At 48.0% G+C, this 16,390-nt stretch overlaps 1 protein-coding gene across 1 annotated transcript in view; it reads left to right on the top strand.

The window, feature by feature from the left end:
- The first annotated feature begins 5,230 nt into the window (after nt 1–5,230).
- SLC22A3 (solute carrier family 22 member 3) overlaps nt 5,231–16,390 on the top strand; it is a 32,800-nt gene continuing 21,640 nt past the window's right edge. Inside the window, exon 1 of the mRNA XM_059833464.1 lies at nt 5,231–5,644. Coding sequence (XP_059689447.1) covers nt 5,231–5,644 — 414 coding nt within the window. The remainder of the gene's footprint in view (nt 5,645–16,390) is intronic.

Here is a 16,390-nt window from a genome sequence, read left to right as displayed (position 1 = left end):
AGAGGAAAAGGATGAGGGAAACCAAATATGAGCTACAAAAATGTGTGTGCAGGAGCCCCTCTTCCTCTGGCTGCTCTTCCTTCAGTAGGCCTTGAAGAAGCTGATGAGCTCTTTCAGTTCCTCCATCTGTCTCATACTGAGCTGAAATCCTGATGAGCAGGTGTTCCCAGATGTGCTTGGAGAGCCACAGGTTTCTGCTGCTTTCCCTAAGTAGGATTAAAGTCGGTGGGGAAGAGACACTGGCTATCCATGGGCACCCAAGTGTGTGACACATGATCTCCTCCAACAGGCAAAGATGACCAGCGTGTAAGTGCCGTGGTGGAGAAACAGCACTGGGTTTGGGTAAGAAAACACAGACCCACCAGGATCCCACTTGCCTTGTGGCAGAGGATGCTTCAACCCCAGAAAGAGCGCATGCTAGGAGAGGTGTGGGGTAAGAAGGCAGCGGAGAGGGAGCTCTTGCTGCTGGCTGCGGTGGGGATGAGCCTGCGGGAGCCCCAGGGGCTGTGAGCACCTAAACCCCATGTGCCCCCCGCCCTCTGCACCGGGGCAGCAGGAGAAAAAGCTAAGGGTATGAGAATGAGCACGGGCTGCGGTTGGAGGATGGCTTCCTCCCCTACTGTAAGTTTTTTACCTGCATGTGCTCAAAATGACAGGTATGGGCTGTCTCAGATGTGGTCACTACTGGTCTGGTTTGGTGGTGTTTTTTTTCTCTCCTGTGAGGAGAGAAACAGGAGCCTCTTTGATCCTGTTTTGCTTTTCCTTTCACTCTGCTTTTTTTCTTCCTTGTTTGGATTTTCCCTTCTCTCCCCCTGTCCCCATTTTCCTCTGCTGTTTCAGCTGCTGTCCTAGTGATGAGTACAGATCCCCCTGGTTGTTGTACTCTACAGTTCCTAGAACTACATTTATTTATATTTGTTCTTGGAACCAAGATGGTAAAAATAGCCTAAAGGCCATGGAAATACTGAGGGAGGGGAGTATAATGCATTGTGCATTGCTTTCATGGATTGCCAAAAGGTGGAAACCCTGTTGATTGGAATTGACTTTTCCCATGTCTCAAAGTTAGCCTGCAGGTCACTAAGTTGGTCTGGAGGCCTGGGAAAGGACATACTCCATTGAGTAGAGTTGCCACCTTTTGGAAAGAAAAAGAGGAAATCTGGAAGAAAAAGAAGGGGGAGATAAAAGAAGAAGATGAAAGTGGGCGGTAGGAGGAAGAAGAAAGATTAATAAAGTGAAGGGAAAAAACCAACAACAGCAACAAAACCCGAAGCATAAGAACTGTCAGGGAAAAAGCTGCATGTAATTTAGTGTCCTGACTTGGAATGTGATTGTACCATGTGTGGGAGAGGGGAGCATACACATCTCTAATTGCCCCACGAAGGTGTCTCGGTCTGATCTCAAACAATCCACTATTTATTTAATCTCCAAAACTGAGCTCCTATACCCTTTCCAGCCTGGCTTCTTAATGAGATATATTGCAACAATGTGAGCTCTATGAATATGCGGTGTTTCTGGAGCTGGTGACAGGCTTCTGCACTGCAGCATGGAAGAGCAATGATTTTTGCACGGGAGAGCCAGACCCGCAGGATGCAGCTGGAAGGTGCATGAAAGGTGAAGTGAGTGGAAAAGAATCATGAAGGGCTCTGCCATCTTCTGCTGTGAACCAAGCTTTGCCATTGACATCTGTGCAATGTACTTTGAGCTACTACTGCCTGGTTCCTTGTGGCAGTCTCTGCTGTGGGTCACAAGTTAGCGGAGGTACAGGTAATCCCCAAATGCAGGGCTGTGGAGATCCCTGCCCCTTCTCTTGGCATGGAGAGCTGAAGAAAAGACTGGTGTAGGCAATCTCCTGGCCCTAGGATGGTGTGATGCTGACTAGTTTGCACCCCTGCTGCTTAGGGCTATATAGTCTATAGCAGATTTGTCTGGGGGATAAATACTTGGTGCAATATGAAGCACCATCAAGCAGTGAGATAACAGGCAGGGTGGATGATCGCTGCCCAAGCTTCTTCCCAGGCCCTCTTTTATTTAGCAAGAGGCATGTGTTTGTAGGAGATCATAAACCTAGGTCATGCTTTTCTGCATAACTTTATCACGGAAATGATGCTGTTGTGTAGGACGGTGCCCTCAGGTGTCTGCAGACTGGCTGATGTCACTGGTCCACTGCTTATAGTGTCCCAAAGAAGGACTTTGAGCATTTTAAGTGTTTCTGTGAAGCACTGGCAAAGGTTATCCAGGGTGTTACAGTAAATCTGTAACTTTCCAGGATTCAGTCAGAGTAGCTATTGATCCAAATGTCTCCTGTTGTCACCGAGACATGTATAAGTGGTAATCTAGTGTCATGAGTGTACAGGGAGCGTGTGTGCTTTCCCCTCTAGACTACATAGTTTTCATTCTGCTTCCAAAATAGCTGTGACATTTGGGCTTTTAAACAGAGCTCCAACCGAAGATGCTCATGATTGTAATTTAGTTGTACTTCTATATCTTTCTCCTCTGCTCCCCTTTCATCTCTGCTTCTGCCTCTGCTCTTTTCCTGGCTTGCTGCCTTCCCACTCTTCCCTCTCCCTCTTTCTGTTCTCTTCTCTGCATCTATTTTTACTGCTGCTGTCTTTTTCATCAGTTAACATCTTCTCTGTCTCTTTCTTCCCTTGCTTCTTTCCCAGTATCAAAGACCAAAATTTTTTATTGTATACATAGGATAAAATGTTTAAAATGCTGGTTTGACCCCGAGATCTGTCCTTAAAGATTTAAAGTCATTCTTTCAAGAGGTTACAGTTACAGGCTTTGTGTATAAACCGATCATCTTCCCGTCCTTAGATGTGTTCAACTCTTGCAGCACGCGGAGCTGAAGTTCCAGGAAAATGTTGGGGAAACTGGGAATTGCTTGCTGTAGAATAAATGCACTAATGCACACTCTCATGCATCTGTCACTGGGATATTTTAGATTTCTTTGACAAACTGGTGTCTTGCAGCACACTGATATAGTGGCAAATATTGATAAGCCATTTTTTTGACAGACAAATGAAAACACGGGTGAATACTGAAGAACCAAGGTCACTTTCACATCACCTGTGCCAGACAGTTGAACTGATTTTATTGAATGAATCTTCGTGTGTATGACGAGCAGTGTAACTGCGGGGAGTGTTAGGAAGACTCCCAGACGTCTGCGGCCGTGACATTAGCGCTGATCTCTCTCAGCTGCTAGGTTTTCTGGCTTCGTGTCTGGCAGACTGCGATGCACATGCTGTGCATGACAAAAGCATAATGGATGAGATGTGTGAAATTTTGACAACCAGCTACTAGACCATGTTTTCTTTTGGGAAAGAAAGTAGCTCCAGAAGCAATGTTGCAATAGTGGACTGAATTCTCACTCAACCAAATCTGGTCTAGCTCCACTGATTAACTAAGAGGTGGCAGCGGTAGTTGCGCTAATGGGTTTCTGAAACAGGTGAAATGCTGAGCACAGCTACATTGGTACATGGCTTACAGGGGACTAACCCTTATGATTCAGAATTGGGCTAATACCCAACAGGGATAAAAGCAACATATTTTATTGGGGTAAAGCTTGAGAAGCAGTGGAGGTTTAATACACCCTTGAGCAGAGGTGTGAGAGCAGCACAGGCTCTGTCCCCATTTGTTTGTCTTTGTGGTGGTCCCTACAGAGACAATCTCCTTCCCAGTCACTGGAAGCTGTTGGGATAAACCATCTCACCTTTGACATCTCAGTATGATTGACCCCCCAATTAGCCCTGTTGGGATAAAAGAGCTTCTCTTGTTTGAAACCAGCCATCAGACAGTGCCCCATCTCCTCAGACACAGACCTGGACCCAAAGGTAATGTGTTCATGGCCTCTAAGGTTGATTACTGCAAAGCAGCGTAATCAGGAGTCAAACAAAATTCCCTCAAAATCATCTTCTGATGCAAGCACAGCAGTGCATCTACCTAGCAACGCACATCTTTGCCGACCTCACACCACAGCACCAGTCTTCATGTTTGTTACAATGTCCATGTCAGATAGTCTGTATAGTAATCAAAGCCTTCCTTGGTCTGGATCTAACTGTTTTGGAAATTGTACCTTGCATCAAAACCAGAGACAATCATGGTCAACGCTGCAGGTAACCAGATTGCAGGAGACATCTTTGACAGGTGCTGTCCCTGTGCTCCTTCTCGCAAGAGAATAGAGTAGCCATGGACCTCATGATCCCGAACAAACTGCAAAACACCTGCCATTGCATGCCCGATTTGATTCAGGGAGTTCTGCACAAGTTGTGCTCACGTGCACACAAAATGCACTCCAGTCCTGCCTCCCCCTTCTCTTCTCCCCCCAACTCAAACAAATAGCTGAACAGAAAGTGAAATAACTTGTTTTCTATTCATTTTTGAGGAAGAAAACCAGGTCATTTATTTTTAAAATATTTTTAAGGCTTTGTGAAATTAAAATGAGGAAGGTCATATAAAAGCCTTTTTGAACAGGTAGATCCAACTTAAAAAAAAATGCTGGATTGGCACAGTTTGTGAGCCTCGCTTTACTTACACTGTAGAAAGGAAAGACTCTTGCAAACTAAATCTGTACAGATGGTGAAGCAGCACTTTGGAGAAATAATTAAATGTTGCTGCAGTATTCACTTCTATTTGCTGAAGGAAAGACTTTATAGCTCTCTTTGAAACAACTTTCTTTCTGCTCCTGCCATCCCGCAGAGAGGCTGCATCACTCACTGCTGCTTTTTGTACAGCTTCTGCGCTCTTTCCCATTTAACTCTGCTTTATCCTTGCACCTATTAATTTATCACAGCCATGGTGGGAGCTAGCATTTGTGGCTCACCCACCCCGAAGGAGTTAACTGAGTTTATTACATAATCTGTTTAACATTCAGGATGAATAGGAAATGCACGCCCCTCCTCCCCTACAATATGTTTGTGCGCCTTAAATCGCATTCGTCCCCGGCTGTGTGTCAGCCCCACGCCACTTGGCATGTCCTGAGTCTCCGCGTTTGTGCTTGGGAGCGCGCTTGCATGCCTGTCCGCAACTTTGCCCCGTTCTGGCTCCCCTCATGCTACTGGCGTTGCACACCCGCGTGTCTCTGTGTGTGTGTGCATGCGTGCACATGAGAAGAGAGGAGTGAGGGGGGGCGAGACGGTCAGGTTTATAGGAAACGCCAGCAGTCGTTGCGAAGTGTGAAAACAAACTGCCATCTCTTGGACTGCTCCGAGTGGACAGACTGCCTCACATAATGCCATCTTTCGATGAGGTTTTGAAGGAAGCTGGGGAATTTGGAAGATTTCAAAAGAGGGTCTTTTTCCTCCTTTCCCAGACGGGCATAACTTTTTCTTCCCTCTTCGCCAGCGTGGTTTTCCTTGGGCAGGCACCAGACAGCTACTGGTGCAGGATCCCTGGAGCAGCTGAATTAAGCGAACGATGTGGCTGGACACTGGAAGAGGAACGAAACTTCACAGTACTGCCCTTGCGCCTGGGGAATGGGTCCTCCAGCGGAGAGTGTGAGAGGCTGGACATCTTGTGGGACGCCTCTATCAGTTGCGCCAGCCCGCTCGCCCACTATGGCAATCACAGCACGGGCAACCTGCCGCTCGCCACATGCCATGATAACTGGGTGTATAAACAGCCCCACTCATCCATTGTCAGCGAGGTAAGGAAAATCCCCGTCCTCTAATCAACAGCTTCCGTCCCATTGCGGGACTGTGGCAGTAAAATGGGATTGCCGCTGCAAGGGTCGTTGCTTTGGTGGCTGGTTGTCCTTTCCGGATTTGTTTTGTTCCAAGTCACAAGCAAATTGGGACAACGAGTATGATCAAGTGTCTGCATCAGACTTTCAGGGAAAGGTGATCTGATCTGAAGGGTGGCTCTCCAAAGCCAAGCACCCCATTCAAAGCCAAACACCCCACGCAGAGATTGCTCTGTTGCTAGAGGAATATCAGATTAAAATAAAGGATTAAGTCCTTGCAGCTGAGGCTTCTGGTGCTCAATTTTGGGCCAGCAACTTCGGTGGTGTAAACCCCAAGTGTAGCTGACTGATACCACTTGCTGATCTGGATCACTGTGTGTTATCCGTTCTCTCTATCTTCAGTACTGAACATTTACGTCTGCAGGTAATAAAAAAAACCTGGTGGCAGACTGCCCTTCTGAGATCTAACAGGAGTCAGCAGAAATGATTATGCTTACTGAAGAAAAAACCCAAACACACATTTTTGCCCAAAGCTATCGTTCAGCTTTTCCTGAAATGTCAGAGTCAGAGAACCACAGACTGTTACCACTAGCGGTAAGTGCTGGCAAATGTAGTGGCTTTTTAATGAGGCTGCGAAAGGCCATTTAAGATGCTTTCCTAGGAGATCTTCTGTGTAATCTGTAATCGTGCTGCGGATGTGCTGTGGTCTGGCTCCAGCACACAGGCTGCACACTAGGAGTGTGTATTTTAAGGTCATCCTGACAGTAACGGTCACCAATGCAGTGACGAAAAATACTAAGTTTGCTTAGAGGGGTTGGCTAGGAAATCATCAAGGTAGACCGCAAAATGTGTCAACACAGCTGTGGCCTCTGGCTCCTGCCTGTCTCATGAGCCTCCTGCTGTGTTTTTTAACTGGGTGCTTGCACTGGAGCTGTGCCCTCTGAAACATGGAGCAGGGCACAGCAGGAGAAGCCCTGAGCAAACACTGAACTTTTCAATTCACCATCCTTCCCATATCCAGCTGGGACCGCTGGATCTGCTCACAGGCTTCACACTCTTCAGAGCAGGAGCTTTGTGCTCTGAGGTCTGCATCCGACCTGAGCAGCTTTTGTCAGGATCTATGCTCAGGAGAAGATAAATCAGAGCACCCGGCTGGCCCTAGAGCAAAGCTTCAGAACTGGCTTGTGTGTGTGACCGCTGAAATCAAGTCTGCTCAGAGGGCCACAAGTGACACACAGGGAGCTGGTGTCAAACTTTGGTCCCTGGGAATGACATATCTCTGCCCATGCTGACAGTGGCATCCAGGTCTGGGTGGGCAGGAGGACGAATGCTGCCCAGGAGCCACAGCCTGGCTCCAGAGCTAACTGTGGGAGGTGGCTGTGGTGGGAATGTTATGCTGCTGCCTCCGAGGTACCTCTGCTAGGGGACTGAGAGGGGTTAGGTCATGGTGTCTTTTATCTGTGCAGTCTGTGCTAGCCATTCCCCTTAGAGCTTAAATATAAAAATATAGAAAATCCTTTTCTTTTGTTGTTCCTTTTTTTTCTCCTTCAACCTTGCTGTAGGTGAAAGCATGTAAGTTGTGTCCATAAATTGTGCTCAGAGTCCGTTTATGGCAGTTGTTTGTGTATCTAGCAAAGCCACTGTGATTTTCCAGCAATGCTGAGCCACTGGGCACGGCTAAGAGAAAATGAAACCAGTGTTTGTGTTGCAGCAATAAATGGGCGTGAAACGTTCAATGTTCTCTGGCAAACACCTTGTCCATCCGCATCTTCTTCCCCCCTGCTCCTGGGGAGACACTCCAGGGCCAGGGGAGGGAGGAAGGATGAAGGGATGCTTGTGGAAACACTCCCCACCTGTGTTCCCAAAGGCACACGTTGGGAAAGCCAGAGAGTAACAGTCTGCAAGTAGCAACAGGCTGGGACTGTCTGTCACCTGTGCTGGGGCAGCAGGTCCCATCATAAGTGTCGCTGCCGCTCCTAGAGGGACTCTTGCTGGCCAGGGGCACCTTGGCTGGAGGGTGCTGGGCTGTGACCTGTGGCACTTGTGTCCTGTTCCCAGTTTTGCAACATTTGCCGGATAAATCACATCCCACGAGGCTCAGTTTCTTCATCTAAAAAGGAAGCTTGTGGCACGCACATCCTGGCTCAGTTGCTTTGAGGTCAGCTATTAAAAGGAGCTTGATATCTATTAATGTGTTACACATCCAGCAAAGACAATTTAAATCCCACACTTAATAGTCTCCTTTTGCTCAGCTGAGGCTGTAAAAAATCATGACTCAATTTAAGCAGATCTATGCTCTGTTTAATCAGATCACCAAACATGTCTTTTCTCATGTGTCTACTTGTAAATGCTTCAGTTTGTCCGTGTGTGCAGAAATGTTTCTGTTTCTTTCAACTATCTTAAGATTTCTGGCACTGTATGTCTGGCTGAATCAGCAGTGGAAGTGACCAGGGAGGCAAAGTTAAAAGGATGAATTACATGACAATCTGAAGGACATATGTTCAGGAAGAGAGAGAAACAAAAAAAAAAGTCATGATACTGAAGGAGTTCTTCCAGGCTTATGGCAAGCGCAGACCTGGTGTAGATTTGCAGCGTGGCAGGGGAGGCAGAGGGCAAATGCAGGCATGTAAAGCCCTTGCTGGGAAAAGATGTCATATCACAGAGCAGGTCCGTGGCAGCCAAACCACAGGCTATTGCAATCAGTTCTGAGCACCCCGAAGAAGATAAATCATATGGCTGGAGGGACTGATTTATGAGGAATTGTGAAATGAATGGTATTGCAGTACCTGACTTCATTGCTCTGATTTGTGCATGACTGTAGCATGCTGCTCGCTGGCTGCTCTCTCATCTTGGATAGCTATCTATCTTCTGCAAAGGTGTTTACAGTAGCATCAGCAGAAGGAAGCAGAGGAAAAAGGGGGAATGTGGACTGATAATAGGCACCCACTGCTTTGTAAGCAGTACCTGAGGTGCCTGCTGCATCACCTGCTGCTGCGGGACTCCTGAGTCTCAGTGCTGGGGTACAGCGGGGTGCGGGGAGAACGTACCAGGGCTTTCCTCCTTCAGGATTTAAGGAGAAAAGCAAAATCTATTAAGAAATCATCACAGGAGCAACACATGGCAAAGCCAGATAGCTTGGTCTAGTGACAGGCGACAGAGCGTTGCTAAGGGTTCCCTTTTAAACTCTTCTTTTGATGTCTAACAGACTCTGAGAGGAGGTCCCTACTTCTACGGTGACATGTCTAAGGGTCTCTGTGCTCCACTGCTTTAGGTCAGGCTTTTCTGTGAGGGTAATCCAGATCAGAGGAAGAGTTGTCCACTGGTGCTGCACACACAGCCCAGCACCGTGTTGCCTGAATTAGTCGAGCAAACCGGAGCTGGGATGATGTAAAGGTTTCAAGATATCAGCAAAGTCCTCCGCTATGTGTAAAACTTGGCAGTGACCCCTCTGACGCAATGGTGTCACAGGTGGTGGATCTGCACAGAGGACCTTGGCCTGGTGCAATCTGCTCCTGTTTAATTGAGCGGGTCTTGCACAGCTCCCTGTGAAACTGGAAGATGTGGCTGCGTGCGTCAGCGGCGGGACGGGAACCCGGTGGCTTCTCAGATTTCGCTTGGAGAGGGAGGCTGAGGGGGTAATTATCGAGCTGAATCCATGCCTGGCTCATGCCAGCTGATGCCATCTGAAATGATGCAGGTGGCTGGTGCTGCTCAGGAGGGAAGGCTGGTGACAGCAGCACCTCTCACAGGGGGAGGAGGGCAGGAAAGGTCAGCCTTTCTGCGCAGCGGATGGAGCAGGCAGAAGAACAGGGGTGCCGGGGGGCTGCGGTGGACCTGGGGGGCGCAGTCTCATGCTCTGGCCCAGGGGTCTGGAAGGGAGCCCAGGTCACCCCCTGCGCTCCCTGACACTTGAAGTAGGAAGCGTGTTGCCTGCCATCTCCTGCTGGGTAAGGGACACATGTACCCAGGACATACAGAAGACAATAAACCTAATTTCCCCAGGAAACAGTGCTGAAGACTGAGTCACTGACCTTTAATACTGCTGGGCTTTGGCACTAGGTACTTTTCGTCCCAGTGGACAAAGTCTAGCACTCTGTGAAAGGGCAGCTGGTGACAGTTTGCAAAGCGATGGCCATTTTATTCAGGCATTTTTAGCGGTGATGACTCCTAGAGGCATGTGCATGAATTACAATTGCGTCTGCAGATTGAATGGCCTCTGGTGGTGGATGGAAGGATGGAAGGAAGAGGGAAGTCTATATGGTCATCAGCAGCTACAGCACAGCTGGCATATTTTAGGCTTATTGGCAGCCTTTGTTGGCAGGAGTTCAGCAGAAGGGACCGATTCCAATATGCCCGGTCTGCAGCAAGACTTCACGCTGTAGATGATGTAATTTCGAGACCTGGCAACAATTTATTGCCAAAGTGTGAGGTCTGAGGTGGACAAATGATCATCTGAACGTATCCTATTGCACCTGCTGGGAATAAATCTTCTTACTCCTCTGCTTGCCAGCTGTCTCAGAAAATAACAGTCAGCCAGCATTTGCAGAGAAACCTGTAAACAAAGCAATAATGTTTGTCTCATAGTTTTTACAGTCCCTCAGAACAGGCGATAACATGGCAGTCAAGCTCAGGGTAGAGAAAGCACAGCTGGTCTTTTTGCTGTCCTCCTCCGAGGCAATAATGCAATTCGCCCTCAAAGTATTGGTCTAGTGTGATTATTGTCATTGGCATGGCAGTACCCTGTCTTATTTCCACCATCATGGTGGGATTAATATTAAGCGGTGGAAGGAAAGGGAAAAAGGGCAGACACAGGAGCAGAGGGAGCAGCAATTGCTGAATTTCTTCTGAAGGTCTAGCTAAGCTTTCCCCATATGAGAGGGGCTGGAGCAGTTCCTTGCATGGGTTATGCCAGTGGGGCTACTTTTCTGTTACTGCCATCAAGCCACCTGCTACTGGCTGAGGGTTCAGGGCTTGGTTTTTCTTATTGTTTTTAGGACAGCTGCTGGTTTTACCCCTTTAGGAGATGGTAAGTTTCGCTGTCTCCCTCTTGCTTTGGCCATGGATAGACATAAGAAAAAAGGACAGAACAGGTCTTCTGACCTAGGAGGCTCAATGAGTCCAGGTGATCTGAGTGGCAGGGATGCAGAGGTACCAGCTGGTCCTTGGGCCATGCACAGGAGAGAACCCTCCAAAGCTTTCAAAGCTAAGCTGTTCCTCAGGCCTTGAGCCACGGTGCCCTGGGAGCAGGGTAAAGGCTGACTCCATTTGTCCTGTTAAGTGCTCAGCTTGAAACAAGACATGGAGAAGGACAGTGTCCTTGCTTAGTCCCTTAGGACTTTGACAGAGAGAGGGAAAAAAAGGAAATTTCTCCCTTTCCACTGCATGCCCTTGCAGGGTGTTCTGTTGCAGTAAGGATGTGTGAAAGATAGCAGTTTGACAGCCCAGAGGACAAGAGAGATGGAGAAGAGCTGCCCAGCAACAAATAAGGGACATGCAGCAACAGTCTGCATCTCCCCAGGTTTCCTTAAATGATGAATATTGCCCTAAACCATTTGTCACAGGGAGTGGAACGGTAAACCAGCCTCTGTTTGGCCACTTGTATGAACACCACTTAAAACGTGTGTGGGCTCTCAATATGCTGTTGTAATCGGGCTGAGGAATCACTGTAGCTCTCTTTATTGACCAAAGAGTTTCATCCACCATTTTGAAATTTAATTGTAACAGGCAGTAAAGTGCTTCCAAATGCCTACTCAAAGTTGCTATAATTTGAGGAGCTTTTAATGACGTGTTGTCATTTAAAGCAATACATTTCTACAGGGATAGGTGTGCTGAAGTGTTTTGGGACTTGGTCAGTAAATAAGGGCCTCTCAAGTACCAGAAATTACAAGTCTGTGGTTAGTCTGCATATCAAACTAAAACAGAAAATGTTTGCCTTCTCCCAAAGCTATGAAGAAATGAGAAGTTGCCACAGCCCCCGTGTTTCCCAGTCATTAGTCATGTACGAACACTTCTTCTGTTCCCATCTTAGCCAGTTCCCACTCCTGTCTATGGAGATTATTCCACTAATGAACTACAGGGCCCCAGTGCAAAACCTCTTCCTTCTCCCAGGGAGTTCTTGCCCGGGTTTGCCGCTGCTTTAGAGATCAACAAAGTGCACCAGCATAGTTCCTTCCAGCCACACCACTGTTACTGTAAATACACACTGGGATTTCATGTTAATGTTCAAGCCTCTAGCAGGTGGGAAAACATTCATCTCGGATGTATTTCCAAGCAGGAGTGTATGGCTGCCTGTACTGCAAGGCCATCGGGGTGGAAGGGACTGATTTTCCCCACTCTGTTAAGGACACTATAGAAGGGGATGTCCTGAAGGAGCTGGTAACTGCAGCCTGCCTCTTAGAAGCACCTCACTTCTGCTCAGGATGGCAGCTCATTGCCAAGGCTAAGAGGAAAGGAGTGCAGATGTGGATTGTTTATCACTTTGGGCAGCGCAAACTTTTTTAGTCAACTCCCTAAATGGAAGGAGGCTGTATTCAGGCACACAATGCTTTTTGTCATACAGCAGCTAGAAATCGTTCAGGCAAGCGTGGCACTGAATGTGGAGACGAGTTGCAGGGTTGTGCTGGGTGCATGCACTTCTGCAGTGAGGGGCTTAGCAGGGAGCATGGCAATGCTGAGGAAGAGGACGTGCCCCGAGCTGAAGCTGGACAGCTGAGCTAGCTCACCCGCTTGATGATTGCAATGAGAAACTGGCTAGCTAGGTTTTAACAGGGTCTAGGTGTAGCCAGCGCTATACAGGTCAACAAATAGGCTTAAGATCAGAGACCAAAAAACCTAAGGCTTTCCTTTCCTTTTCCATATCCTTCCCCCCACACTGCAATAGATGTTTTAGCAATTAAATTTCAAGTCTACGGAAGAAAGGGGACTGAACACAGAACATGGTGACATTCCCTTTCTGCTGTGTTGTTCTGGGTGAGCTTATTCAAGTGAAAGCAGAAGTGTTTACTTCACAGCATAGACATGCACTGTGAGGACTCTGTGGACTGAGACACCTGCAAATGCACAGGGAGGACAGGACCGTTAGCTGTCCTCACCAAAAGTTTCTCCAGAATATGTCCCAAATTTGGCAGCAGCAGGGGTGTGCTGTTGGAGCTGTAGAGGTGACGCTTCTGAAGGGAAACCTCAGCTGGATCCCAGCTTGCTGAGGGTTGTGTGATGCTCAGCCATGAGCCACTGGTCTCACATCTTTTCTGCAGCTTATTTTCAATTGGTGTGATCTATAGCTCTTCTTCTCTGGAGGTGCCAAACTGGAACATTCAGGAAGAAAACAAAGAAAACTAAAGTCAGACAGCTGTGGTCTAGACAGATAGAGAGCCCTAGAGTTTTGGTTCTCAATGTTACCAATTTTGGAAACCAACTGGGATCATGGGAGGGTAGTCTGTGACATTTAAAGACCATATGCTGGGATTTTTTTGGTATGTTATGAGAAGAACTTGTACTTTCAGGGAATGGGATCTCCTATTACTCACAGTGGGAGACGGTTACTGACAGGGACAGCTCTTCTGCTCCTTGATGCCACCAGATATTTGCATGGAAGTTCTCCTAGTGGGTGAGCTCCTCACAACGCGGACCGCATCTGCCTGGGCATAGGAGCAGCCTGTGTGGTAGGACTGTAAACATCAGCCCATGCATGGACAGGTATATGACCATTCAAAAACAGAGAGGAGGCACCACTCTGCTCCCTTTTGTGGAGGCTGCTAGCAAGGGACATGGGAGGTGTTTTGGGGGAGTGTTATATAGGAAGACTACTGGCTAACTGGAGACAGGCTGAAATCCTGGGTAAACAGTTGCAGATGCTTTTCCTCCAAGTGATGTAGATGGAGATAACTATCAGGCACAACCAAATCAGATCACAGCTGAAGTGGTGATGTAGGTCTGACAGGCGGCTTGGATGAAAAAAAGATCTCTGCAGGGTGTGTAATTCTCTTTTAAAGGTTACATTCCCCTCTAAAGGTTATGTTTGCAAATGAAAAGCAAGACATTAGCAGGGTGATGACTTAAATGCTAGGTGCTATGTCAAGCAAACAGAAAAGGTCTGAGAATGCTTATCTGTACCAGAAGTTATTTAAATACTTAGAAAATAACGAAGCGCAGGACTAACTTAGGAGACTACAGTTAGTGTATTGTCACTCATCTCTTCAGAAAGAGCTCATAGTTTCTTAGAACTTTTCTGTATTCTCCTGTTTCCCAGAATATTTAAAATATTTGACTATACTGTTAGCCAAGAGCTAGTTTCAGCTGCCACCTGAATCATCTGAAATTGCTGTTCAGATGAAAGAGTCCTCTCCACTCAAGATATTTTTCTTTCTCCTTCTGGTGTGTGTTTAGTCTCTTGCCCTCTTTCATGACAGCTTATTCATTGCCTGTTTACAGTAGAGGGATTAAATTATTTATACCCTTTGAAAAAGGATCAAAAGTATAAAACCTGAAGGCCAGTGCCTGCAGCGGGCGCTGGGACTGGTCCCTCCTGGCAGCTCTGTGCAGGCTGGCTGCTTGCCTGGGCATGGCTCCAGCACTGCCTGGCACAGCCACCTACCACCGCCCTGGGAGCCGAGCTCCTGAGCTACCTTTGTAGCTTTGTAGCTTTCCCTCTGTTCCTCGAAGGGCAGGTGCTCTTCCCAGGAGAGTGGCTCCACAGTGCGCTGGGGGTGCCGGGCCAGCACGGTCCCATGGCAGGGCAGGAAGCACGCCTCTCCTTCTGGGGGGCAGCTGTCCACCCGGCACTGCCGATGACGGCACTGCCTTTGCCGTCACTTGGGCTGCCAGCAGAGCCTCCTTGGTCTTGGGAAACGTGGTGTGTCGGCTCGGGGAGAGCTGTAATCCCAGTGCAGCTTATAGGTGTTAGAAATCTGGGGCTTGGTCTCTGAAATCGACAACTGAAATTAGGGGCAAGCAGACTTTAAGTGATCTACAACATTTTTATTTACGCATTTTATGTCTGTGTAAGCATCATCTCATTTTGACATTGTTTTAATGGTTTTGTTATTGCATGCACTTTTTAATTTTGATCTCACACTAATTTATTTCTGTTTCTGGAGAGGCAATAATGCTCTTACTCCCTTCCCTATTCTCTCCCTGGCTGTTTTGGCTTATGAGGGGGAGTCCTCTCTCATGGCCATCTTCATCAAGAGCAACTGCAAGTGTCGGAGGACATTTTGCTCTTTGACTCTGACAATTCTGTGAACGGCTCTTAAACCTGGTCCTGTGTGAAGCCCTCCCTGCTGATCTATCAGCCTGGTATTTCTCTTCAAGGTTTTGATCTTTCAAGGAGCTGAGCTGCTTGTGAGGTGCTGGGCCATTTTAACCTTCACTGGGAGACGACTCACTCTGCAGAGCACAGGCTCAGATCTCTTTGTTATTCCTGGGGACTGCTAGGAGAGACGTGTGAGGGCTCCTCTCTGTGCCTCTGGGGAATGGTGCTCCCAAGGTGACTCCACAAGCATCTGCTGGAAACAGAATATAATGGTGCAAAGGTTCACATTAAATAGTGTTCGGAGCTGGAGCACAGATGCAGGTTGAAGCCGGCCTCTGTCTCGCTCCATTGCTGTAAACAGTTTTTGAAAAAGAGGAGACACACAGACTAATATGAGCAGGGAAATGCCCTCAACCTGGCAGGAGCAGAGGACATTTAAAAACCCCACCAGAGGTGAGACTCTAGAAAGTCAACCATGTCCAGGAATGCTGTAGAGCCTCCACCCTGGGAGATGCTGAAAGCCTGACTGGACAAGTCCTGGAGCAACCAGCTTTGATGTGAATTTGGATGTAAGCTCAAAGCAGGTACTGCTGTGAGTCGGGGTTTGGATCAAAAGGCCCCAGAGGTCCCTTTCTACCTAAAGTATTTCATTATTCCAGGAGATGTGGGCAACAGCAGGAGCTAACCCCAAGCAACAGCTCACTCTGTATTTGCAAGCACTGAGTGAAGTCACTGGAGCAGCTCCCTAATGCTGATTTTCCACCCAGGCTGTGCTCAACCCCAGTGTCTCCACGAGAAAACATAAGAGGGTTTTTATAGTACAGAACAGCCTGTAGTCAGCACAGCCCCCCTCGGAGAGCCCGGAAAGGTGGCTGGGAAATGTCAGTGCACCACAGCCAGCTCTGAAGCCACCAGTAGAAAACGGCATGAAATAACAGAGCATTTTGTAAAACAGCCTGTGGTATTGGGCTCTGAGCTCTCACTAGAGCTGCCATCTGACCAGCAGAGCGTGGGGTCTCTCCTGCTCGCACTGGTCTGACCAAAAACCCACAGGGAAGAGTGCAGCTATGTGGTGAGACAGGCAAGGAGACTGAAAGACCTGTGCTGTCCTTTGAGGTCCCAGAGAGCTGTTGCTGCGTGGTGTGAAAGCCCAGTTGAGCAGTGACATTCAGCGCCTAAATGTATTACCTGCATCTGAAATTCAGGCCAAGCTGGACAGAAGAGCCGTTCCAGTGACCTGCTGACCGGGCAATGTATATACCTCTCCATGCATATACAAGTCCAGCAGCTGTTCAGATGGTCCCCATGGTGCACACATGGCAGTGCCAGCATGTCTGACATGGGCCCTGGCTGCGGGACCTGCACCAGACGTGTATCCTGTGAGGTGACTAGCTGAGTACAGCTCTGGCTAAGTCAAGGAGGTTTCTTCGAGCTCACGTGAAGACACTCTTCCTGCTTGC

Source organism: Gavia stellata, chromosome 2 (assembly GCF_030936135.1).
Source record: "Gavia stellata isolate bGavSte3 chromosome 2, bGavSte3.hap2, whole genome shotgun sequence".
NCBI classification, from domain to species: Eukaryota; Metazoa; Chordata; class Aves; order Gaviiformes; family Gaviidae; genus Gavia; species Gavia stellata.
The sequence above is the reverse complement of the archived record's forward strand: the minus strand, read 5'-3'. Positions and strand labels throughout refer to the sequence as shown.